At 42.0% G+C, this 25,520-nt stretch overlaps 1 protein-coding gene across 2 annotated transcripts in view; it reads right to left on the reverse strand.

Moving 5' to 3' along the window:
• Nucleotides 1-9,543, reverse strand: part of LOC140312711 (protein NLRC3-like) — a 34,646-nt gene extending 25,103 nt beyond the window's left edge. Inside the window, exons 1-7 of one of the 2 annotated variants that reach the window (XM_072390498.1) lie at nucleotides 9,448-9,543; nucleotides 8,574-8,693; nucleotides 7,676-7,756; nucleotides 6,689-6,924; nucleotides 3,786-5,631; nucleotides 2,361-2,534; nucleotides 742-915 (exon numbers count right to left, since the gene is read on the reverse strand). In XM_072390498.1, coding sequence (XP_072246599.1) covers nucleotides 742-915; nucleotides 2,361-2,534; nucleotides 3,786-5,631; nucleotides 6,689-6,924; nucleotides 7,676-7,756; nucleotides 8,574-8,674 — 2,612 coding nt within the window. In that variant the 5' untranslated portion in view covers nucleotides 8,675-8,693; nucleotides 9,448-9,543. The remainder of the gene's footprint in view (nucleotides 1-741; nucleotides 916-2,360; nucleotides 2,535-3,785; nucleotides 5,632-6,688; nucleotides 6,925-7,675; nucleotides 7,757-8,573; nucleotides 8,694-9,447) is intronic. The other variant, XM_072390499.1, reaches the window with a different exon arrangement.
• Nucleotides 9,544-25,520: the final 15,977 nt, after the last annotated feature.

Genomic DNA, 25,520 nt, shown 5'->3' on the forward strand with positions numbered 1-25,520 from the left:
ACTTCACCTGTTCAGCTTCTCTTTGGCTGCAGAGCTATCAAACACTGACTCTGCTCCATGTTTTCACACATTTCTCACCTGATGGAAAGCTGCTCACACACACTCACACCTTCCTTCCATCTGCTGTTACCTAGCAACAAGTTAGCTAACAGCTTTCCTTGCATCCATCCTCCAATCGTGTTGTTTTTCTTCTGATAAACTCTTCTTTGTATTTTCCTTCCAGTCACTAAATGCCAGCATCACTTTCAGTTGGACTTGACATTGTGTAACAGGTAATTATTGATAGAATTCACTAAATAAAGCTCAACTGAAAATTATTTCCTTTCAGTTATTAGTGGGAGAAGCTTTGTGGCTGGATTTTGTCATCATTAATGAATCTGACTGAAGATAACTGTTGCTGTGATGAAAGCTGTTTTCTAATCAAGTCAAAGATTGTTCATTTCCAGCAGTGTTGGAGGGGAGTTTGTTAGCATCAGCTGATTAATGGGCTTTTGGAGTTTTGCTGCTCCAAACTGTTGTTATTGTTTCAGCCAGAAATATTCACTAACTCTGGAGCTCCAGAAGCATCAGCCAGTGATTCTAGATTAGTTTCTGTCTGACTGATTCACTGTTTTCTGATTTTTTAATAAATCATCATTTCATCAACTAAACCACTGAATAAGAAACAGACTTTACCATGAAGACCAGCACAACTTTCACATCATATTAATCTGAACAAACAACTGAAACATGGTGTCTGACTTCAGAGTCTTCAGTCCACAGTGTGGACTCTGCAGAAAGCTGCACAGCTCCTTCACTCCAGAGTCTCTGATGTTGTTCCTGCTCAGGTCCAGTTCTGTCAGCTGGGAGGGGTTGGACTCCAGAGCTGAGACCAGAGAAGCACAGCTGATCTCTGACAAACTGCAGCCCCACAATCTGAATAAAGAATAAAACATGTGAGCTGAAGCCAACAGGATGCAGGTTTATTGGAGTTTTTCACATTTTAACAAAGAAAGTACACATTTAATCACAAATTCCATTGCAGAGCTGGACAGAAAAATGACGATATATGTACTAAATAAGCAACAGAAAAGGCAGAAAAGAACAGTCATGGCTACCGATGTCTATGATCTAACCAAAGTGTATCCCTTTAGGTCAGTTAGTCCTTCGGTATTATTCACTGGGTCATACTGCATCCATTTCTTCCACCTAATCTCAAAGACACTTTCTCTCATTCTGAGCCGATGGCTCACTCTCTCCATGAAGCAAACCTCTCTTACAGTCTCCAGCCGCTGAGTTGTAGAGGGTGGTTCAACCTGACACCAGGTCCTGGTTGTTGCTTTTTTACATGGGACCAACAGTATTTTGGTTAAATATCTTTTCCTGAAACATAGTTATTCAAACTTCCAGGATACATAACCTTCCAATCCCTGGGATTTCATATCCCAAAATGTCTTTCACTGTAATATGCAGAGTTTCCCAGAACCAGCTCAGTTTCTGACACTCCCAGAAGATGTGTGTGTGATTTGCTTCTCTGCACACCAACATGTATGCTGGGAGCCAGTTTGTTTCCTCTTCACTTTAGGTGGAATGAAGTAACGCCTCAGGTTTTCCATCCAAATTCCCTCCATGTGCTTGAGTTTGTAGTTGTGTTTCGCTCATCTCATGCCATTCTTCCAGAGTAATGTTTGCGTTCAGTTCCCTCTCCCATTCCCCCTGAATGTATAGAGTAGAGGCAGCTTCTGAGTCTCTCAGGCTTCCCTACAGTATTGAGACTGCTTTAAGTTTAGTTCCATTGTGTGTCCTGATCATTACATCCAGTACACCATTTACGGTTTTCACCATTTGTATCTCCTTTATAAAATAGTCCCTAACTGTAGGTATCTAAAATTATCTCCATTTTCTAACCAATAGCTTGTTTAACTCCTGGGAGTTCCTTACGTTCCCATTCTTTGTCAGTGTGCACATGGCTGTGAACCCAGTCCCTGAAGCTGTTGGGATCCCCCCAACCCTCTCGATGTCTGAGCTGTGCTGCATGATAATAATCTTTCAGGTTGGGAGGCGCCACACCTCCTTTATCTTTCTCCAACAATATTCTATCCGGGTTTTTTTTTTTTATTCCATATGAATCTGGAGATCATTTTATCCCATTTTCTCTCCTTTTATCACTTCAGAAAAGTGGTTTTTACCAGGATCATTTCTCTAAGGAACAGCTTTTCTTCAGTCTATGAAGCTGGGAAAAGAATTGCTTTGGCAGGTGAAAAAGATGTGAGGGAAGATTAATTCAGACATGTGGAAACACTGAAGATTTGGACATTTCCACATATCACTAAATCATTTCAACTAAAACAGAAGAACTAAAAGAGCTGCAGTGAACCGACCTCAGAGCCTCCAGTCTGCAGTTTGGACTTTCCAGTCCAGCAGACAGATGTTTCACAGCTGGATCCGTCAGCTCGTTGTTACTCAGGTCCAGTTCTTTCAGGTGGGAGGGGTTGGACTTTAAAGCAGAGGCCACAACTTCACAGTGAGTCTCTGAGAGATAACAACCAGCAAGTCTGTGATGAGAGAAAATGTAAAGTCAGTTCTAATAAAATCAGACAATCTGCACTATAAACACTAACTGAACTCATATTCTAACTAAACACAGTGATGTGAATGTAATGTCCTCTAATGAACATCTGTTCTTCACATCTGGGATTAATCTCATCTCATCTCCTCAGTCTCTGAGACCTGAGCACTTTAAACAGACTTTTCTTCATTATTTTCTCTGATCTGCAGATAAAGACAGATAAAGAAGGAAATGTGGCGTCACATTTAGACTGAAAACATGTTTGATCTGATCCCAAAGTCAGAATAAGGACGTCTTGTTCAGAAAACCATTTTTACATTCTTACATCTTTTATTTGACTCCAAAATCTTTATAAAAGGTTCAGCTTAGAGAACATTTACAGCTGGAAAGATGATCTCTCTGCTAACCACTGTCAGGTGTGACTGTTCACACCCATATCCAGGAAAAATCCACTCCAAGAAGCTTCTGAGTAGCAGTTAGCTTCTCCATGGGTCTGAAAGCTGCCACAGAGCAGCATCATTATGTCTCCGTAGATATCAGTTCCAACACTGTCCGGTTTGACCTTTGCCCTCTGGATTTATAAAAGCTGGTAGCATTCAGTACTGTGCCGTGGTCTGAGTCCACATTTCAAACTGTTTTTGGAAACCATCCTCCAGGCTAAAGAGGAAAAGGACCATTCAGACTGTTATCAGAGCAGAGTTCAAAGCCAGCATCTGTGATAGTGTGGGGCTGTGTTAGTGCCCATGGCGTGGGAAACCTGCACATCTGTGAAGGCACCATTAATGCTGAAAGCTGCAAACAGGAGCAACATCTGCTGCCATCCAAGCAGCGTCTTTTTCAGGGACGTCCCTGCTTATTTCAGCAAGACGATGCCCAGCCACATTCTGCAGGTGTTCCAACAGCGTGGCTTCACAGGAACAGAGTGCAGGTACTAAACTGGCCTGCCTGCAGTCCAGAGCCGTCTCCCATTGAAACTGTGCGGCACATTATGAAGTAAAAGATATGACAACAGAGAGCCCGGACTGTGGAGCCAAAGCTTTCACAATCAATACTTAGAACAGCCAACAATGAAATGACCTGACTGAGGCAGCTCACCCAGAAAACCTTCTGCTGATCCAATGATCAGAATTTTACCAACAAAAACTTTTTCCCTTTATTTTCACAAATGGTCTTAATGATCCAGAACTAAACTACTAATCTACACTGACACATGAAGCCAATGAACACATCAACTCACCGAGCCTTTCTGCAGTTCCTCACAGCTGGAATCAGTCTCCTTCGTCCCTCATCTGTTGTCTTGTACTTCTGCAGGTCCAACTCATCCAGAACCTCCTCTGACATCTGCAGCATGTAGGCCAGAGCTGAGCAGTGGATCTCAGAGAGTTCCTTCTCTGGTCTTTTCTCCGACTTCAGGAACTCTTGGATCTCCTGATGAACTGAGAGGTCTTTCATCTCCATCAGACAGTGGAAGATGTTGATGCTTCTGTCAGGAGAAATTTTAGACATGTTCATCTTCTTCAGGTTGTTGATGACCCTCTGGATGGTTTCTGGACTGTTCTGTGTCTGACCCAGCAGGCCTGCTAAGAGTCTCTGGTTGGACTCCACAGAAAGGCCATGAAGGAAGCGAACAAACAGGTCCAGGTGGCCATTTTTACTGTCCAGGGATTTCTCCATGACTCTCTTCAGGAAGTCATCCAGAGATGGGACACAGCGATCATTCATTCCAAAAAACATAGAAAACCTCTCAAAGAAAGACTTTGGGGTTGATTCCTCATGCACATAACCTTGTAAAAAGTCCTGCAGCACCTTTTTCTTCCTGTTGGTGTGACAGTGGATCATGTAGACTGCAGCCAGAAACTCCTGAACACTCAGATGGACGAAGCAGTAAAGTGGTTTCTGGAAGATCACACACTCTCTTTTGAAGATCTCTGTACAAACTCCTGAATACACCGATGCCTCTGTGGCATCCAGACCACACTGCTCCAGGTCTTCCTGGTAGAACATGATGTTTCCTTTCTCCAGATGTTCAAACGCCAGCCTCCCCAGATTCAGAAGAACTTCCCTGTCAGCCTTAGTCAGCTCCTGTGGACCCGTCTCATGTCCCTCATGGTACTTGTTCTTCTTCCTCTTTGTCTGGACCAGCAGGAAGTGTGAGTACATGTCAGTGGTGGTCGTGGGCAGCTCTCCGCTCTGCTCTGAGGTCAACATGTGCTCCAGAACTGTAGCAGTGATCCAGCAGAAGACTGGGATTCCACACATGATGTGGAGGCTCCTGGATGTCTTGATGTGGGATCTGATTCTGCTGGACAGCTCTTCATCTCTGAATCTCCTCCTGAAGTACTCCTCCTTCTGGGAATCGGTGAAGCCTCGTACTTCTGTTACCCTGCCAACACACGTAGGAGGGATCCAATTGGCCGCTGCAGGTCGGGAAGTTATCCAGACGAGAGCCGAGGGAAGCAGATTCCCCCTGATGAGGTTTGTCAGCAGCAGGCTGACTGATGACTTCTGTGTGACATCAGACACAACCTGACAGCTGAAATCCAGCGACAGTCTGCTTTCATCCAGGCCGTCAAGGATGAACAGCAGTGTGCAGCCGGCCAGCTGCTCTGCTGGGAGCTTCTGTAATGCTGGATGGAAAACATGGAGCAGCGTGAGAAGACTGTGCTGCTCATCTCTGATCAGGTTCAGCTCCCTGAAGGAAAGCAGAACCAAAACACTGACAGCTTGGTTCTCCAAGCCCTCTGCCCAGTCCAGAGAGAACTTCAGCACTGAGAAGGTTTTTCCAACTCCAGCGACGCCGTTGGTCAGAACCAGTCTGATGGGTCCGTGTTGCTCAGTTGAGGCTTTAAAGATGTCGTGGCACCTGATTGGAGTGTCATGGAGGGTCCTGGAAGCTGTCTCAAGCTGCCTCACCTCATGTTGGGTATCAACCTCTTCACTCTGTCCCTCTGTGATGTAGAGCTCAGTGTAGATCCTGTTGAGGAGGGTTCCACTTCCTGTTACATCAGTTCCTTCAGTCACTCGTTCACATCTCCTCCTCAGACTGATCTTATGTTCATCTAAAGCCTCCTGCAGACCAACACCTGCTGACCGAAGAACAAATGAGACACAACAGAAACACAGTAGATTAAATTCATCAGGATTTGTTCTTCTTTATCTTTCTGAGCCCAGCTGAACATGTTTTTGGCTTCACACAGAAAACTTTTCTTTTCCTTCAACCTGGCAGTAAAATGATCAGTAAACAGGAAAACAAGGCTGATGTTTCAAAGGAGAAACAGATAAACTAAAGTTTAAACCACTGATGTTCAGTTAGAAGCTCCAAAAGTCCTGAGAGCAGAACACAGCTTTAGATAAAGACGGAGTCACTTTTGTTGCTGGTGGAGCTCCTCCAACTGAGTGTTTCTATCAGTTAGTCAGCATCAGTATAACCAGAGGGAGCTGACTCACATGCTGCTGCCCTCTTGTGGTTGGTTGTGGTATTAACGAGTGTCTGTTTGTTCTGCTGGGAGGTGATTTGTGTGATTTAGGACACCTGTGGCTCCTTCCATCTTATTTTGGCTGCTTTAGTCCTGATTTCAGTCTGATTACTCTGCTCTTCTCCACAGGTGCTGCTATCTTGGTTATTGTGTTGCTTTAGTTTAATTTTCTGATCTATTTGCTCATTACAGCATTTACATTAATTTCTTCCACTCAGAAATATGATCCAGCTCTGATTTAAATGATGTCCACAGCCCATAATACAAAGCTTTGCTTTGGCGTATTAATTCAGTCTGATGTGAGTGAATAAAATGATCCTTTAACTTGAACTGATGGTGTGTCTCTGTTGTTGTGTTCATGTGAGTCGGGTCCTAACAGATGTTGTGTTGTTCTGTTTGAGTCTGCATTAAAACAGCAGGTTAACCATTCAGAGCCAAAGCTTTGTTTAAAGTCCTTCTGAAACCTGAGGGGGGCTGAAAACTGACAACTGTCCACTGAAACTTTGATTCTCAGCGTCTGAAGAAACTAAAACATGAAACGAAATAAAAACAGACACATTTGAGCAGTTAAACCTCTTTTTAAACCTTTGTCGTCATGGTGATTCATATTGTGTGAAATCTTATTGATGTGATGCGTCTAAACGGGTGAACAGAAATATCTGACCTGGTCCAGTTCTGCTCTGACTGGCTGTCTGTGGTCCGGTTCTGGTTCTGGGTCTTTCTCCACACTGGGGACAGGAGGAGCCTCCTGAGGAAGCAGGCTGGTCCCAGTCTGAGGTGATGCACTGTCTGCAGAACCAGTGTCCACAGCTGGCAGAGACTGGATCCTTCAGGACGTCCCGACACAGAGCACAGCAGGACAGCTGCTCCTCCTCACAGACAACACTCCTCTTCCTCCTTCTGTCAACACATGTCTTCATCACTAAAATCATTTAAAATAACTCCATTTGGCATTAACTCTGTTGTTTGATGTGAACACAAACTCAACATTTTACATTTGGTTCAATACTCAGTTTATGTGGTGACTTCACTGTGTGAATATTACTGCTGCTGCTCTACAGAAAACATTTCAGACCAATCCTAATCCTATTCTACATTTGCTCTTTTAGAATTAAAGAATAAAAAAGTAGTAATTACAAACTACAAATTACAAACCAATAAGTGTATTGATAAAGAACTGGGCTGATAGTGTGTGTAGATCAAATAGATTCTAACAACACTGGCTGCAGCTGCACTCTGAGATGATCACATTTCACTCCACATCCATCCACTGGAACCCCCTGAGCTACCAGAGGCAGAAAATACACCATCGCTGACAGACATGTGGTCCTGTTCAGAGTCCATGTTGCTCCTGAACTGGAAGCAGAGTTCAGATTTCCAACAGAAGCCAAAATTATCAGAAACTCTGAGTTTGCCACATCAGATGTGCACCACCATCTCCTGTGCTAACCTTGTTAATCTTAACCATCTGCTTGGTTTGCCTGAGTGCTGTGCTCTCATTTGTTGTTATGGCAACAGGAGCCAGCCGCAAGCTAGCGCCTGTGCTAACCTTGTTAACAGGATATTTAGCTGGTTTGGATATAAATGCTGAGTTTAACAAAAATAAAATCTATCATGAAAGATCCTGAAATCTCTGCTTCAGTTGTCTTACTTTGTGTCTGAGGGTCCAGCTCCATCACTGAGGTCTGGAGGTTTATCTACGGACTTTGCTCTCCTTCTGTGGCGCTGACCTCTGCAAACACCAACATGCTGTTATTCCTATGCACAAACACATAAAATTATATATATGAGGAAAATAAATCAGTTGAATAAGAACAATCCCAGGTTTCTCTTCAGCGCTGTAGCCAGACTGAAAAAGAGTCCGAGCTCTGTTGAGCCATGTATTCCTTTAACTCTCAGCTGATTTCACGAGATTCTTTATCAGTAAAATTGTTTCTATCAGAGAGAAGATTAATGGAATACTTCCCACTATTATAACTGAAGTGGCTCCTGGTTATAGTTCCTGAAGTGGATCTAGTTCCTTCACTTCATTCTGTCATCAGTCTGATGTATTACATGCTGCTGTGGCATAGTTGGTCAAAGTGCCTGTCTATTATGTATACATATAGTATATTAATATATACGGTAAATTCCTAATAATTCCTAATAAAATACATAATCACAAACAGATCAGATCTCTTCCTGCTTTCATGGCTGCTGGCCTTCTTTTTCCTTTTTGTCTTTCTTCCAGCTTTCACTGCAGCAGCTGCTGCTTTTCACTCTGATAGAATTATAGATTCTGATTGGTCAGCTGATGCCACCTCCACATGAACACGAACACGCTCATATTCAGAGTCAGAAAACCTGAGTTGATAACCAGCATCTTACTACAGCTTAACAGGATCTCCATTGTTAGGGTTAGTTAAGCCAGATCACCTAAAAGTAAAGTTAAAGTCAGCTTGTCACCCTGAATGTGTTCAACCTGCTTCACACCCTGTTTGGGTTACCAGTATACGTTGCCATGGTGACATCCCAGATAAGAAGCTGACCCCCTCGTGAGCAGTTCTTACTTAGTGTCTGATGGTCCAGGTCCATCCCTGAGATCTGGAGGTCTGGATGGGTTCCTGTTCACAGACAGACCGCTGGATGCTGCAGACTCTGCTCGGTCCATCTTCTGGACTTCAGTCAGTCTGAGAGAAGAAAAGAATGAAGACAAACACGTCTGTTCAAGTCTCAGCCAAACTGAAACAAGCTTTTAACCTCCTGCTTTTCTCTCTGTTCCATGTCAGAAAGAACTTTGAGAGAATGTTGAATGTTGCAAGTTGTTGACCACTTCATGCTGTTTAGTTGCTATTTTTAGGGACTTTCGTTTCTTTTGGAGTTTTGTGCGTGTTACGGGGCCGTTTCGGTCCATGTTTGTAAGCTTTTTTCTCCTGGATTAAAGTTTCAGAAGTTTAAAGAAGCGGCATTGGAGTGTGTGATTGAAAACCACCGCGGTCTGCTTCTCCGCCTCCAGTTGTAAACTTTGTGTTTTTAATTATCTGTAAACGTGTTAAAACTTGTAAAATGCATGAACAGAAAGACGCGCCTGTTGAATAACGCACATTTCCTTATACAGACTGGCGGGATGTCGGAATGTTGTTGCCAGCAGTGATGCAGTTTCAGAAGAGAAAATGGCCCCAAAGGAAAGAAAAACTTTGCTGGAGGATGAAAGTTGTTGCCTTCTTCATCAGTCAGACCAACAGCTGCCTCACATCCAACAATCTGAACTGAACAGTGAATCAGAAAGCTGAAAGAATCTGAACTTGATGGTTTTACACCTGAGTTGGATCAGTTCCGGAAAAAAACTGCTGAGTTCTGCTTCTTCTTCCTCTGCTGTCCACAGAGAGAAAACCCACTCAGAGACTCTGACCGTGAAAGAAGAATAATGTTGTTAACACTCACCCTGATTCTGACTTCAGCTTTTATCCTGCTGCTGTCGACTCAAAATGGAGCTGAACTGTCTGAATGTGTCTGCGTTCTTTCATAATGTGGTACAACTGGTTCTCTGAGGCCCCACTTTTCCTTTAAAGGAAATCAGGTGAGTTCATGTCAGTGTGCCCAATCCAGCTCTGACACTCCCATTCATATCTCACATATTAATCTAAGTGTCCTCACACACACCAACATCACACTCAGAGTTTGAGCTGCAGCAACAAAAAGTCCAGCAGAGACTTTTCTTTCTCATCAGCTCAGAGAGAAACAGCAGCTGTTGCTGCAGCTGCATCCAGTCTTTCAAAGTGTCTCCACTTCATCTCTGACAGTCTGCTCTGACAGCTCAGACTCTACACACTGTATGATCGTCACATTCATGCCACAGAGAGACACCTCTGACTTTCTGACAAGTAGAAACATGCAGATCTTTGAAAAGCCAAACAGTGGAAATCTACTGAGTTTCCTGATTGCTGCAGTTACCGACCAATCAGGTCTTCTTGCAGTATATCAACGCTGGATGGCAGTTTGTGTCCCTGTCATGCTTTGAGCTCTCCTCCGGTGCTGAGTTATCGGGTCCATATCAGTGTGTCTTCATACCTGTGGCAGGCTTCATGTGGCAGCTTTTCTCTGCAGCTCTTCAATCAATAAAAGTTACAGTTTGGAGGAAAATATTCTGCTTCAAATCCAGGCTGAATTAATATTGTTGGACCAGATGTTCAAAAATACGGTGCAGTTCACTCCATGCCTTTCACAGAAACCCCCAAAAGAATAGTTATTGTTCTGAATTCAACAGTCTCACATCCTGAGGAAAGAAACTGCTCCTGAGTTTGCTGATAAAGAAGCAGAACTGAACGGTACTGAACAGAAGTCTGGAGCCGACATATTTTCAGGAGAACAGAAAACTACAGCGAGGAGCTATTTATTGAAATGCTGCAAACATAGATATAAATCTAGAATCTGAGGCAGAAACAGAGTTTTTTATCAGTTCTCAGCAGCTTTAAAGTGAATCTCTGGTCTGAGCTCCTTTATTCTCCAACACAGCCTGAACCCTCTGAGACGAGCGTTCTGTCATTTCTTTAAGGAGTCTTCAAGGTTCAAGGCGTCTTTATTATCCCTGGGGGGTAATTTGGTTTGCAGCAAGCAGTCATTCAGTCCTGCAGTCATGCATAAACAACACAGTCAAAGCAAAACAAATAAAATAGCAGCAAGGGACAATGATGATGAGTAAAAACAAAGTAGAGCTACTTATTTAGCAGAGCAATGGGAGCAGGGACGAGAGAATGTTTCTATCTATTTGTCCTGCATTTAGCCCTGACGGAAGCAGCAGAATCTGGAGGATTATTCCGAGACTCAGTAAGCATTTCCTTTTAGGTAATCCTTTTAGGTTTTGAGTTGTTGCCACAAAATTTGATAATGAATTGTTAGCTTTGATTTTCTGCATCTCCTTTCAGCACTCCTGCAGTTTCCTTTCAGTGTCTTTGTTTGCTCATTTCTCCATGGTGGTGTAGGTTTTGTCTTAATTGTTTTTGTTAAAAGAGGAGCCACTGAGTCCAGCGTTGACTTAAGATTGCTGTTAAAATTGTCAACCATAAAATCACAAGGTGCCGGTAAGATCTCTGCAGGAGTGCTCTGTAAAATCTGGATAAAATTTGCAGCCACTTCAGGAGTTAGGTAGCATTTCCTCACCGTTCTCACCGGGGCCTCCCGCTGATTAAAACTGGTGATGTTAAAAACACACAGTGGTGGTCAGACACAGCCAGGTCCACAACAGAGGACACATTCACGGACAGGCCAAAGGTTATAACCAGGTCCAGGGTGTGTCCTCTGCTGTGGGTCGGCTATGCTACATGCTGTTTAAAATCTAAGCAGTTTAAGAGGTTTAAAAATTCTCTGGATACTGGGTCCGAGGTGTTGTCAGTGTGCAGATTAAAATCACCAGTTATTAAAATCCTGTTGTAGGGGGTGTGAATGATTGATAGCGGTTCAGAGAATTCACTGATTAAAGAAGTGGAATACTGGGGTGGTCTGTAGACCGTTATACAAAGAATAGGAGGGCTGCTAAAAACAAAGGGATGATGGTCAAATGATGAGTAACTGTTAAAAGAAACTTTGTTTGAGGACATTGTGATTCGTGATATAGATGCAGTTCCTCCTCCTTCTCCTAATAGAAAATAGAAAGTGGGGAAGCCTCAGTGAGAACAACAGGTGCATCGGTGTCACCATTGGAACGACGGCAGGAGGCGGGGATTCTGATGTCTTGGGCTTGGCTCCTGGCAGTGCCAGCGGGACTCGGTTAGTGCCGAAATCCCGGTGGTGATTGAGGTGGTGTTGTCCGTAGCCGTCATGCTGCGATTGAATCCACTTTGGCACATCCGTGCTACTTGAATAAGTGTGCCGAATTGGACCATCCGCTAAAATGGGTCCAATTCGGGCCACTTTTTCTATTACGAGAGTGTGCCAAAGTGAACCATTGGTTTACATGGTGCATTTTCGGCCACTTTAAATTGTAGAGAAAGTGGCCCATATTGACCTTTCCCATTTTATTTAAAATTTAAATGTGGCTCAAATTTCCTTCATTTGCGGACAATTTTTGACGATCTAAAAGTGGCCCAAAATTACTTGTTGCACTTTTGGTGACTTTTTTCATTTAAAAGTGCCCCAAAATTACTTGCTTTATTGTGGGGAAATGGGGTCCCTTTCTGGGTAAACTCAGCCACTATTAAGCACTCCTTCTCGGGCACACAGTCCCATCAGAGCTCCTAGGGTTTCATAGTGCTTTGGACATTACTGACTCCAGGAGCCAAGCCTCAAATTTGTATATTTCTCCCGGAGAAAAGTGCTTTACAATTGGCCATGTGGCCACCAGAGGCCGCCACCTACCGACCTCCGGGACCCATGCTCCACCTCTGCACACTTGGAGCGGCTTCCCTGGTTCTATTTCCACCGAGAAAATGAGCCTTGTGTCCGCAAAAATCCCCCTGAACTGACCTCCTGGAGCCAGGCACCAAGTTGGTAAGATACCTCCCAAGAAAATTGCTTTAAAATCTGCCTTTTGTCCACGAAAATCCGCCTCAATTTACCTCCGTGAGCCATGTTCCAACTTGGCACACTTGTCTGGGGAAAAGTGTGCCAAGTTGGAGCAAGTGAGAGCGGTTTCCCTGGTTCAATATCCCCCGAGAAAAGTGTTCAAAAATCGGCCTTATGTCTGCAAAAATCCCCCTCAACTGACCTCCTTGAGCCAAGCACCAGGTTGGTAAAATACCCCCCCCCCCGAGAGAATTGCTTGAAAATCGGCCTTGTGTCCGCGAAAATCCCCCTCAACTGATTTTTGAGCACTTTTCTCGGGGGAAGTTGAACCAGGTAAGCCGCTCCAACTTGGCACACCTGTCTTGTGCTAAGTTGAAGCATGACTCCTGGTGGTCAGTTGAGGGTATATTCCCAGAAAACTCACCCTTACTCAAGCACCTTTCCTTGGGCAAAAACTGCCTTGAGACCCCTGGTACTGTGTAGAAGAACCAGGCTCCAGGCCCCATGTCCTGGAAAACGCACCCTTATTTAAGCACCTTTCCTTGGACAAAAACTCTGCTTTGAGCCCCCTGGTACTGTGTAGAAGAACAAGGCTCCAGGCCCCCTGTCCAAAATGCAGCCATAGCATTGGCCAAGTTGAACGGTTCCCTCAAGTGAAATAAGTAAATATGGCACACTTTTTATCAGTTAAAAGGGTTCGAGAATGCAGCATTTAAACAAAGGATTCACTTCGGCACACTTCCGTCATTGAAAAAGTGTCCCTTAAATGTACACCAGAGCTCCAGCAGGTGCTGACGGGAGCGTTTCCCCAAGGATAAGTGCTTAAATGCATATTAGGTTGTCAGGTTAGGGGGCCTGAAGCTTGGTTCTTTTACAAAGTACCATGAAGTACCAGGGGGCACTGATAGGACTGTGTGCACGAGGAGGAGTGCTCAATTGCGGGTGAGGTTGCCAGGTTAGGGGGCCTGGAGCCTGGTTCTTTTTCAAGGTACCATGATGCTCCAGGGTGCTCGGACGAGACTGTGTGCCCGAGGAGGAGTGCTTAAGTGTGGGTTAGGTTGCCATGACAGGGGTCTGGAGCCTGGTTCTTTTCCAAAGTACCATGAAGTACCAGAGGGCTCGGACGGGAGTTCACCCGAGGAGGAGTGCTCGATTGCATGTTAGGTTGCCAGGTCGAGGGCCTAGAGCCTGGTTCTTTTTCAAAGTACCATGAAGTACCAGGGGGCAATGATAGGACTGTGTGCCCGAGGAGGAGTGCTCAATTGCGGGTGAGGTTGCCAGGTTAGAGGGCCTGGAGCCTGGTTCTTTTTCAAGGTACCATGATGCTCCAGGATGCTCGGACGAGACTGTGTGCCCGAGGAGGAGTGTTTAAGTGTGGGTTAGGTTGGCATGACAGGGGATCTGGAGCCTGGTTCTTTTCCAAAGTACCATGAAGTACCAGGGGGCTCGAACGGGAGTGTGCGCCCCAGGAGGAGTGCTTAAGTGTGGCTGGATGTTCCAAGCCAGGGACCGTAGCCCCCAAACTTAAGCAAGTAAATAAGGGGCACTTTTAACTGATGAAAATCCCCCAAAGTGAAGCAAGTAAATATGGGGTCCTTTTTACTGCTTAAAGTGGCCCAAATTCAAATAGGTAAAAATGGGCACCTTTCATCCATCTGTAATGGGTAAAATTGGGACACTTTAATGTGTCCCAAGATGCAGCCATCCCACCCCCCACTCTGAGCAGTTGGTCGGAAAGAAGGTTTTTCTGTTCGAGGGATTGAGCCCTTGAATAGGGTTTGTGAGAGGGAAATTTGGGCCACTTTGTCATAGAGGAAAGTGTGCCAAAATAGCCAACTGTAAATTGTGCTTAAGGGTGTGCTGAAACTTTCTTTTTCCAGATTTTTTTTTCGGGCCCTTACACAAGCCTCTGTGCAAAATTTGATGGCCCTGGGATCAAAGGGGCCTGGGCGGCATCCAAAGAAACACTCCAACCTGACCTGTGACCTAAGCACCGATCCTTGCATTTTCGAACAATGACTTCATAGAGAAAAGTGCTCCAAATTAGATTTTGCCTTAAAAAGGTCCAATAACTATGTCAAAAATGTTTGCTTTTAGTATGTTGTATGGGAGGCTTCAGTTGATGCTGTGTCCAATTTGGGTGTAAATCGGGAGAAAGAGGGCACCACGAGGCCAAGAAAGACACACGTTACACAATTGAATTTAAAATAACTGTAAATTGATTGTTTTTTCACCAACGCTTCCTTCAAACGGGGCCCAAATTTTTAAGGGTAATTGACCAAGGTCCTGGTTAGGTGTGCAAAATTTGACACCCCTGGAGTCAAAGGGGACTGCCAAAGAAACACTCCAACCTGACCTGGCAACCTCACCCGCACTATCCTCGGGCACAAACTCCCATCCAAGCCCCCTGGTACTTCATAATACTTTGTGGAAGCACCAGGCTCCAGGACCCCACGACCTGGAAACCTCACATGCACTTTCACGCTCCTCCTCGGGCACAATGTCCCGTCCAAGCGCCCTGGTACTTTATAAAAGAACCAAGCTCCAGGCCCCCCCTGCTGGACCCAGGGCCAGGCTCCCTAAGTGCCGCAAGATGACTGAAAAGTACCCCAAAGTGGAAGGAGAGTGGCGTCTGTGATTTTCTGTCAAGGAACCCCAAAATTACCAAAAAGTGCCCCAAAGTTGGAGGGGGCTTGAACTGAAAACTTAGCACTTAGCATGCTCTCAGCCTTGTCCTTGGACCTACACTTGGCAGGTTTTAGTTCCTTCCTGAGCAGTTGTTGAAGCTCCCTCTTTTTTTCATTGTCCCCCTGTAGGAAGTAAATGTTTCTTTGATTAATTATACTTTTCACACTTTTTGTCACCCATGGCTTGTTGTTGCGGTCACAAAAAGACACATAAGATGAGACAACATCAGTTAGTTCTACAGCTGCATGTACTGAAGCTGTAGGTCCTCACAGGGCCGGCCCGGGTCCGATCCGGGGTCCGAGCCCCATTCTGTGGTCCTCTGCTGCAGGTCGTCCTTCCTCTCGGCCTACTTCCTGTTTATCTGCTGTCAAATGAAGGCCGTCTATGTCATGGTCTGTGAATCTTTGCCAGTGATGGAGAAACCGAAGCTTTCTGAACCACCGAATCAATATGAAGTCATTGTGTTGAAATGGTTCAGTGTTTCACAGCATTTGATCAAATTAATTATGGCGCCATCTGCTGGCCACCCTTCAACACAGCATGTTAAAGGGCAGGGTGTCATAAACCAGTGAGACACTGTTCTGCAGAACAATAAAGGTTCCATGGGCATCTGGAAATGTTTGACTGTTTTATTAGAGACATTAATATTATACTTGTGTTAGAATGTGATCGTGCCACCATAAAATACTGTATGTAACAGAGATATGCTTTTGGAAGATTTATAGAAAGGTTCAAAGATGTTTATTTAACAACAAGGCCACGCCTCCCACAGCAAAGAAAACAGCTGGTTTTTAAATGAGAGATTTCACTTTGCGACTTTTAGCTCTAATCTGTAATTTTCACCCCCCCCCCCCCTTGTTGTTCTGGGTTATTTCTTTGTGCCGTTGGAGGAAAACCCTTTAAAAACACTGGTAAGGAAGTGTAAACATGGATTTTCTTCTTCAGCAACCAAAGGTTGCTGCTAACTTCAGTTTAACACATTCTCATTAACAGACATTGGATTCAGCTATATTTTCCTTCTTTACTCTGCAGAGACTGTCAAACCAGGTTTGCACTTATATTTTGTTCTATATTTACAGAAAGTACACATGGAAGAATCTTCCAGTGGATATGAAGTCATCAAAAAGCCGCGCCCAGACACGCCCTTGAAGATTTACAAAGGTTTCACCCTCACAGCTTCCATAGATGCAGCAAGGATTCAACCAGAGGTACAACACTGTTTCAGATCGACTGCATGTATGAGGCCAGATGTTTTCCAGATGTTTGCACATTCAGAAGGATCAGCAAGACGGTTGTTGAATTTTCATACATAAGTAAATGTCATATTTTAAGAAAGTATTTGTCGATGTGACTGGTTATTTTGATGCATGCGTTTGATGACATTCAGACACACTGCCACAATCCTTAATCCATAATCAATAATTAACGTACCATTGACTAACTTTTTATGTCACATTTCTACTCAGAAATTAACTCTGAGGTATGACAGCCAAGATCCAAACTTCTTTGAAGTATTCATTGAGAGTACAAAACTTCAACCTTGGACTCTACATTTACTCAAAAAGGGACAAACCCGTATGGAGCTGTGAAATTCGAAAAGGTGAGTGCCTGTTAGACGCAGTTATCGAGAGCAGATTAGAAAGAAATAAGATAAATAAGAGTCAGGTTGCAAATAAGGTTTGGTTCTCAGAGGCAAAATCAGCAATAGAATCTGTGTAATCCGACTTATTTACGGCAGCTTCTTCAGGACATGAAAGTCATGAGGTTCTGCTCAGAGGTTTTTAGGAGCTTCCCTCTTCACAGTATCTGACAGTCAGCAGTGGATCTTTAGCTCAATCCCACAGCTGGAAATAATTCCTTCAATTATTTTCAGTGTTGAACTCTTTTAAACGCTTTAATTGTCCCGTTTAGAAAAAATTCTTCAAGTATCCTAAACTCATGAAAAACTGAAAAACCTGATTCTGAGGTAATAATAAGCTGATCAAGTGTGAAACCCACAGTGAGTCTTTATGATCCTTATTTCATTTGAAGGTTTCAAAGCTCTGTGAAGTTAATGCCAAACTATTTCCCAACTATATTTGTATCTTCTCGTTGTTTTATTTCAGATGACCATCCAAAATCTGGTGCTGTCGAAGGTAAGATGCTGCAGAATGACGAGCATTTACACAAACTTTGGATTCGGCTGTGATCTCACAATTGTTGCAGATCTATTGATGGCGATAACTGTGTGATCCTAAAAGAACTTAAAAAGTGTCAAACACACAGGCTCCATATGCGTTTTCCTTTAAATAATCAACGTTTTGGCCCTTTGGACCTCTGAGTGCTGGGACTAGTCTTAAAGAAGGCCTCAGGCGGACCAGAAACAGAACAAACACAGTTTTAAAAACTTTAGATCACATCAAACTAATTCTTGAACTGCATCAAAATCTTTTTCTGGACACATAAATACAGTTTGGTTAAACGAGCTCCATATTAGTCAGGATCTCTGACCCCCTCACTGTAATTTTTAAAAGAAAATTGGAGTAAATTGGAGTTTGGGTGGGTGAAATGTGCACTCTGGGGCAATTTGAGAGAAAACCACCAGGCCTGCCATCACTGCCAGTCTCACTGGGTGAAACAGAACAAAAGTGCCGAAATGAGAAGGAGAAAATGTGGGAATGAAAGTCATTCAAAACAAGCATTTTCTGAATATTTTACAGGCTCAGAAGTTAGACCAAAGAGTTTGAATTAGCTGTTAGGATTACCTAAAACCTGACTGAGAATATGCACCAGAGTTCATGATGTCGTTGCACTCTAATCTGAACAGTCCGAGGAAAATTCACCCCAAAATCACAGCATCCATTCAGTCAACAAAGTCCAACTTGTCGTGACCCATTAACACTTTGAATGCCGTTTCCACTGTAAACGATGCCTGAGCTATAGAGCTGGGATTTGAACTTGTTTTATGTTTTTTTTATGACTCCAAAAGGTCATAGCACCTCATTAAATTCATTAAATTTACTTTAAATTTCTTCCAGCTGCTGCATCATCAGGTGAAGCAGCTTGTGGTGCTACGTCAGCTGAGGGTGAGTTAACAGCTTTTAAATCTTTACTTTGGGTCCTGTGCAGCAGAATTAGAGTCTGATAAAGGAGAGCAGACTGGGAGATGCCCTCCGCAGTTACTGTTGGTATAATACTACTTCCTGTAATGATGAGAAAATCTCCTGTGCAGAAGCTACGGTTTAACTACCCAACGTTTAACTGTACGATCAAGCCATCAACGTCTTAATGGAACATTTTAGTCGATCCAGATGTTTGTTTATCAGTTAATATCTCAGCTTTTAGACACTCTTACAATAAGAGATTCACAAACTGTGTGAACCTTGTTTGTCAAAGAAGAAGTTAAGTTTATTACATGTTTCTTGCAGCTGGTTTCTATACCTCAGAAGATGGTAAGTTAACAGGTTTGAACTCTTTCCATGAACCACCACACGAGAATTAGGGAAAGTCACAGCACTGCATTCTCATCAGATTTCTGAAACCGCGTATGTTCTGATAGATGAAACATAAACAGCAGAGGGTGTGAAGACAATTTGAATCTTAAAACTGCAAAAAACAGCTTAAACAGGACTCGTTTTAACTTCCTAAACACACCTAAAACAGGACAAGGCCATGAGAGGAAGTGTGGAAGAAGAGATCGAGTAAACGAGGAGGACACGGGACAAGAATAAAGATGAGATTGGGTTTTACTGCTGAAAAGAGCTCAGAGAACAAACAGGATGACAGATGCAGCGTTAGCTGTCAGTAACTGATTGGTTTTCACGTTCTGACCCGCTTGCTTTGCTCGGCTCTGTGGACGTGCAGGTTTAAATTGAGGAAAAGAATCCCATGATGATCGTTCCTCCCTCTGCTCTGTGTAGGCTGTAAATCAGAGGAGGTTGAAGCTGTGGGCTTCATCGTTCTGTATCACGACTAACAGGAAATACACAACATGTGTTCATCCCTGAAACATCTGAGCCAGTAAACCATCAAATCGATGAAGAGTTTTGGAGATGTCCACCGCAGTTGTTGTTGCTTTGTTTCCAGTTAGGACAACTTCTTCTTCTACTAAATTACAACCACTTACAATTCAGCCCAGTTTATCCACCTCAAACCAGTTCATGGAAATGTGCCTGATTCACATTTCTTTTCAGCAGCTTTTCTGGAAATTCCTTTAGATTTGTTTCGTTATTCCATCAAAGAAACAAGCTGCATTTTCTCAGTTTACTAACAGAATGAAGACAACATTGTTAGCATCAAATTCAAAATGAGCAGATTCTATTCTCAGTTAAATGCCGAGTCTCAATCATTTGAATTATTTCCTGTTTTAATTGGCATTTTTCTACATAACATGAAACAATAATGTTAAAAACAGACGGCTCATTCAAAGTTAAATGAATACAGAGGAAAAGAAAGTTTGCAGAACTCGTAGAGACATGAATGAGAGACAGCCGGTTAAAGACAGCATTAAGACATAAGCATTAAGCATAAAGACATTATCCTTAAAGTCTAAATTAAAGAAAATCTAACACACAAATAGTCTATTTATAATAGTTACTGATTCAATTGAATGTGTTGTCATCTTATCAACAAATCCCTGAAGAGTAATTTCTTTCCTTTTTCCTCAGATGAACACTTTGTGGAGACTTGATCCGGAGAGTGAGCACCATCGGACCCATTTTAGATGCTCTTTTAAGGAATAAAGTCATCCAACCAGAAAATTATAATACAATAAGAGCTCTGCCCACCCCTCAGGATCAGATAAGGGAGCTCTACTGTGGCCCTCTGAGAGCAGGCAAAGCCTGCAAAGACATCTTCTACTCAGTCCTTCAGGAAAAAGAACCACGTCTCATCGCCGACCTCAACAGAAGGAAGTAAATGTTGAGGTTAACGATGCAGCTTAATCACATTAGAAATGTGGAAACACTGCTAGAGATGCTCAGTGTTTCGTGCTGGAAGAAGAAAATCTTTTGCTGTTACTTTAGATGCTGACGTGCGCAGTGCTAGCTGTGATCAGTGGCCTCGTTTAATGAATAATTGGTGCAAAACACCTGAGAGGTTTTAAAATGAGATGTAGAAATGCATCATGTGAAGAATTCTTCCTGATTCCACCAGAACAAGATGAGCACATGTCACTGTTTGATAGAACCTGACTCCTCTGAACACAGATTCTATGGATGAATCTATGACTTTATTCTGAATTGAATGCGTTTGTTTCTCACTTTGGGGAAAACCGTCATATCCCCACAGGACTAATGTCTCTGAGCTCTTCAGCCACATCAGTGACATTATTCTTCTGATGACTGATGTCACATTAAAACAGCTGGAGCCCCCCTGAGGAGGCCCGCCTCTGGCTGCATGCACCTGTTTCCAGGAAAGCTGGGATACTGTGTAACATGTAGATAAAACTGGAATTCACTCAGAAAGGATTTAAAAAAAACAAGCTTTGTTAAATAAAGTAAGTTGGGACGTGCTGCTTCAGCTCTTCACTACGGAAACATCTGCTCTGATTCCCTTTTACTTTTGCAGCATTACGTTCTTTTATGAAATACCCAAAATGTTTTCAGGGGGCCACAGCTCTGGACTTCAGTTATGTCAGTTTTCCCGATGCAACCACATGTTCGGATGCCCTGAGCACCGACGGACCCCCACAACATCACAGATGCTTTTTAGATCAACAGATGCTGAGGTCGGTCATGAAGTTACATGTTACTGAAAGGTCTGTTCAGATGTGAAATAACTAAACATACATTCCACAACCAATAATTTGTATCAGACAGTTTCCAGAACGACCCTCCTGCAACATATGACACCTGAACCAGGTGATGTCGATCCTCTCAGCAGCTAAACATCAGCATTAAGTTGAATTAATAGTGCATGTAAAGGCAGGAAGAAACTATCCTAAAATCCGCTGAATTAGCGCTGCACATGTCCGTTTTACGGTGTTTTTTTCTTGTTAACTTAGTGACAGTCCTCCAATAATTGTTCAGGGTGTCTGATTTACTAACAGCCAGAAGGTTTAGTAACGCAACACATTTAAAGGCGGTTAACAAATGAGTCTGAATTGTTTTGTAGCTTTTTCTTCTTCCTTTTATGACCGCCCGCTGTGCTGCGTTAGCGCCCTCTGTCGACTGATCATGGAACAAATACTTCCTCTTCTTCGTGCTTAATGACTGGTTCCAATACCGCCACCTACCGGCCAGAAATTGACAGTTAAATGTTTTATTGCTTGTTGTTGTCATTTGAGCCTCACTATGCGTTCAGCCTAAACTTAACCGTGGGTTTGGCTACATTAGGTTAGTTGGGATGATCCAACCCCTCCTACCTCCACAGAAACGGTTTTGGAAAATGCACAAGCTGTATAATGTGTGACATAATGAACATTTAGGCATTAATATTTTAGAACAAAAATATAGTAATCTTTTTTTAGTTTTTAGCATGTTTACATTGATGTAGTGCAAAAAGTAAAAGGTTGCAATTCTGACATGCAGACCTATGCATTGGATGATTTGTAATGCCAAAGGAGTCATTTTAAAGATTTGAAGCCTCTTTAGTGAAACTGCAAAGTTTTGTGTCGTGGACCAACATCCCACATAGCAGATGGGTCTGGGTCAGATCTGGCATCAAGCCGACACTTCTGGCTTACTGCTGGCATGGCAAGTGGTAAGTGAACCAGATGTGGGCCAGATCGGGCAATGGTGGCCTGCAGCTGGCCCATGTGTGGACCAACTCTGGCAAACAGGACCTGGGCCAGTAATGGGCCGTTATTCTTTGTGGTATGTGGACCAGATCCCATTTAGCTAATTTCATTTGGCACTCACCCGGCCAATTAAAAAGGTTGACACTGATTATTTGTGCTTCAATAGAAATTAAGCTCATGAGAGTGTTATAAAACTTACATCCAGGTATCCTGATGCAGGTGGGCAGCAGGGTTTGGAGGATGATGGGCAGTGCACCTTTACCATTCTGAAAACATCCGACTGTAGAAATAATTTTGTTTTTGGTTCATCAACATCTGGGTGGATGGATGGATGGATAGATGGATAGATGGATAGATAGCCTTAGCGGACAATTTACGTTCATCAACCTTGAACCTGGCGTACCAAAATTTGAAAAAGCTGACCCATTTGGTAATAGCTGAATGTTTTGTGACCTGTTTGAATGGAGTCTCTAGCTGAAAGTATGCAGAAGTAGTTAGGTTGGGTAAAGGAGAAACAGATGAAATGTGAAATTTGAATAAAATTTGAATATTTTAAAAAGTATACAAGTTAGAAGAAATAATTTAAAGCCGTTATCTCCTGAGAGAGCTGAATGTTTTGAGACAAAATTGTTGGAAAATCGGTGTAAATACGCAGAAGTAGTTGGGCTGAAAAGCGGAGAAAACAGTTTAAATTTGTTCATGTTTTTGAAACTGTCATATTTTAAAATTGGCTTAATATTTGAAAAAGCTGCAACATTTCGTCATAGCTGAATGTCTTGTGACTCGTTTAAAGTTTGAATGGTGTCTTTAGCTGATAATATGCAGAAGCAGTGATGATGAAAAGAGGAGAAACATTTCAAATAGGTTTTTGAAACTGTCATATTTTAAAATTGGCTTAATATTTTAAAAAGCTGCAACATTTCGTCATAGCTGAATGTCTTGTGACTCGTTTAAAGTTTGAATGGTGTCTCTAGCTGATAGTATGCAGAAGTAGTGATGTTGAAAAGAGGAGAAACGGTTGAAATTTCATGTTTTTGAAACTCATATTTTAAAATTGGCTTAATATTTGAAAAAGCTGCACCATTTCGTCATAGCTGAATGTCTTCAGACTCGTTTAAAGTTTGAATGGTATCTTTAGCTGATAAGATGCAGACGTAGTGATGTTGAAAAGAGGAAAAACGGTTGAAATTTGTTTATGTTTTTGAAACCGTCATATTTTAAAATTGGCTTAATATTTGAAAAAGCTGCACCATTTGGTCATAGCTGAATGTCTTGTGACACGTTTAAAGTTTGAATGATGTCTTTAGCTGATAAGATGAAGACGTAGTGATGTTGAAAAGAGGAGAAACGGTTGATATTTGTTTATGTTTTTGAAACTGTCATATTTTAAAATTGGCTTAATATTTGAAAAAGCTGCACCATTTGGTCATAGCTGAATGTCTTGTGACGCGTTTAAAGTTTGAATGGTGTCTTTAGCTGATAATATGCAGAAGCAGTGATGTTGAAAAGAGGAGAAACATTTCAAATAGGTTTTTGAAACTGTCATATTTTAAAATTGGCTTGTTATTTGAAAAAGTGGCACCATTTGGTCATAGCTGAATGTCTTGTGACTCGTTTCAAGTTTGAATGGTGTCTTTAGCTGATAAGATGCAGACGTAGTGATGTTGAAAAGAGGAGAAACGGTTGAAATTTCATGTTTTTGAAACTCATATTTTAAAATTGGCTTAATATTTGAAAAAGCTGCACCATTTGGTCATAGCTGAATGTCTTGTGACGCGTTTAAAGTTTGAATGGTGTCTTTTGCTGATAATATGCAGAAGCAGTGATGTCGAAAAGAGGAGAAACATTTCAAATAAGTTTTTGAAACTGTCATATTTTAAAATTGGCTTAATATTTGAAAAAGCTGCACCATTTGGTCATAGCTGAATGTCTTGTGACTCGTTTCAAGTTTGAATGGTGTCTTTAGCTGATAAGATGCAGACGTAGTGATGTTGAAAAGAGGAGAAACGGTTGAAATTTGTTTATGTTTTTGAAACTGTCATATTTTAAAATTGGCTTAATATTTGAAAAAGCTGCACCATTTGGTCATAGCTGAATGTCTTGTGACACGTTTAAAGTTTGAATGATGTCTTTAGCTGATAATATGCAGAAGCAGTGATGTTGAAAAGAGGAGAAACATTTCAAATAGGTTTTTGAAACTGTCATATTTTAAAATTGGCTTGTTATTTGAAAAAGTGGCACCATTTGGTCATAGCTGAATGTCTTGTGACTCGTTTCAAGTTTGAATGGTGTCTTTAGCTGATAAGATGCAGACGTAGTGATGTTGAAAAGAGGAGAAATGGTTGATATTTGTTTATGTTTTTGAAACTGTCATATTTTAAAATTGGCTTAATATTTGAAAAAGCTGCACCATTTGGTCATAGCTGAATGTCTTGTGACGCGTTTAAAGTTTGAATGGTGTCTTTAGCTGATAATATGCAGAAGCAGTGATGTTGAAAAGAGGAGAAACATTTCAAATAGGTTTTTGAAACTGTCATATTTTAAAATTGGCTTGTTATTTGAAAAAGTGGCACCATTTGGTCATAGCTGAATGTCTTGTGACTCGTTTAAAGTTTGAATGGTGTCTCTAGCTGATAGTATGCAGACGTAGTGATGTTGAAAAGAGGAGAAATGGTTGAAATTTGTTTATGTTTTTGAAACAGTCATATTTTAAAATTGGCTTAATATTTGAAAAAGCTGCACCATTTGGTCATAGCTGAATGTCTTGTGACACGTTTAAAGTTTGAATGATGTCTTTAGCTGATAATATGCAGAAGCAGTGATGTTGAAAAGAGGAGAAACATTTCAAATAGGTTTTTGAAACTGTCATATTTTAAAATTGGCTTGTTATTTGAAAAAGTGGCACCATTTCGTCATAGCTGAATGTCTTGTGACTCGTTTCAAGTTTGAATGGTGTCTTTAGCTGATAAGATGCAGACGTAGTGATGTTGAAAAGAGGAGAAACGGTTGAAATTTCATGTTTTTGAAACTCATATTTTAAAATTGGCTTAATATTTGAAAAAGCTGCACCATTTGGTCATAGCTGAATGTCTTGTGACGCGTTTAAAGTTTGAATGGTGTCTTTTGCTGATAATATGCAGAAGCAGTGATGTTGAAAAGAGGAGAAACATTTCAAATAAGTTTTTGAAACTGTCATATTTTAAAATTGGCTTAATATTTGAAAAAGCTGCACCATTTGGTCATAGCTGAATGTCTTGTGACTCGTTTCAAGTTTGAATGGTGTCTTTAGCTGATAAGATGCAGACGTAGTGATGTTGAAAAGAGGAAAAACGGTTGAAATTTGTTTATGTTTTTGAAACTGTCATATTTTAAAATTGGCTTAATATTTGAAAAAGCTGCACCATTTGGTCATAGCTGAATGTCTTGAGACTCGTTTAAAGTTTGAATGGTGTCTCTAGCTGATAGTATGCAGAAGTAGTTAGGTTGAAAAGAGGAGAAATGGTTGAAATTTCATGTTTTTGAAACTTATATTTTAAAATTGGCTTAATATTTGAAAAAGCTGCAACATTTTGTCATAGCTGAATGTCTTGTGACGCGTTTAAAGTTTGAA

Source organism: Leuresthes tenuis, unplaced genomic scaffold, assembly GCF_036924035.1.
Source record: "Leuresthes tenuis unplaced genomic scaffold, fLeuTen1.0.hap1 SCAF_8, whole genome shotgun sequence".
Classification (NCBI taxonomy): domain Eukaryota; kingdom Metazoa; phylum Chordata; class Actinopteri; order Atheriniformes; family Atherinopsidae; genus Leuresthes; species Leuresthes tenuis.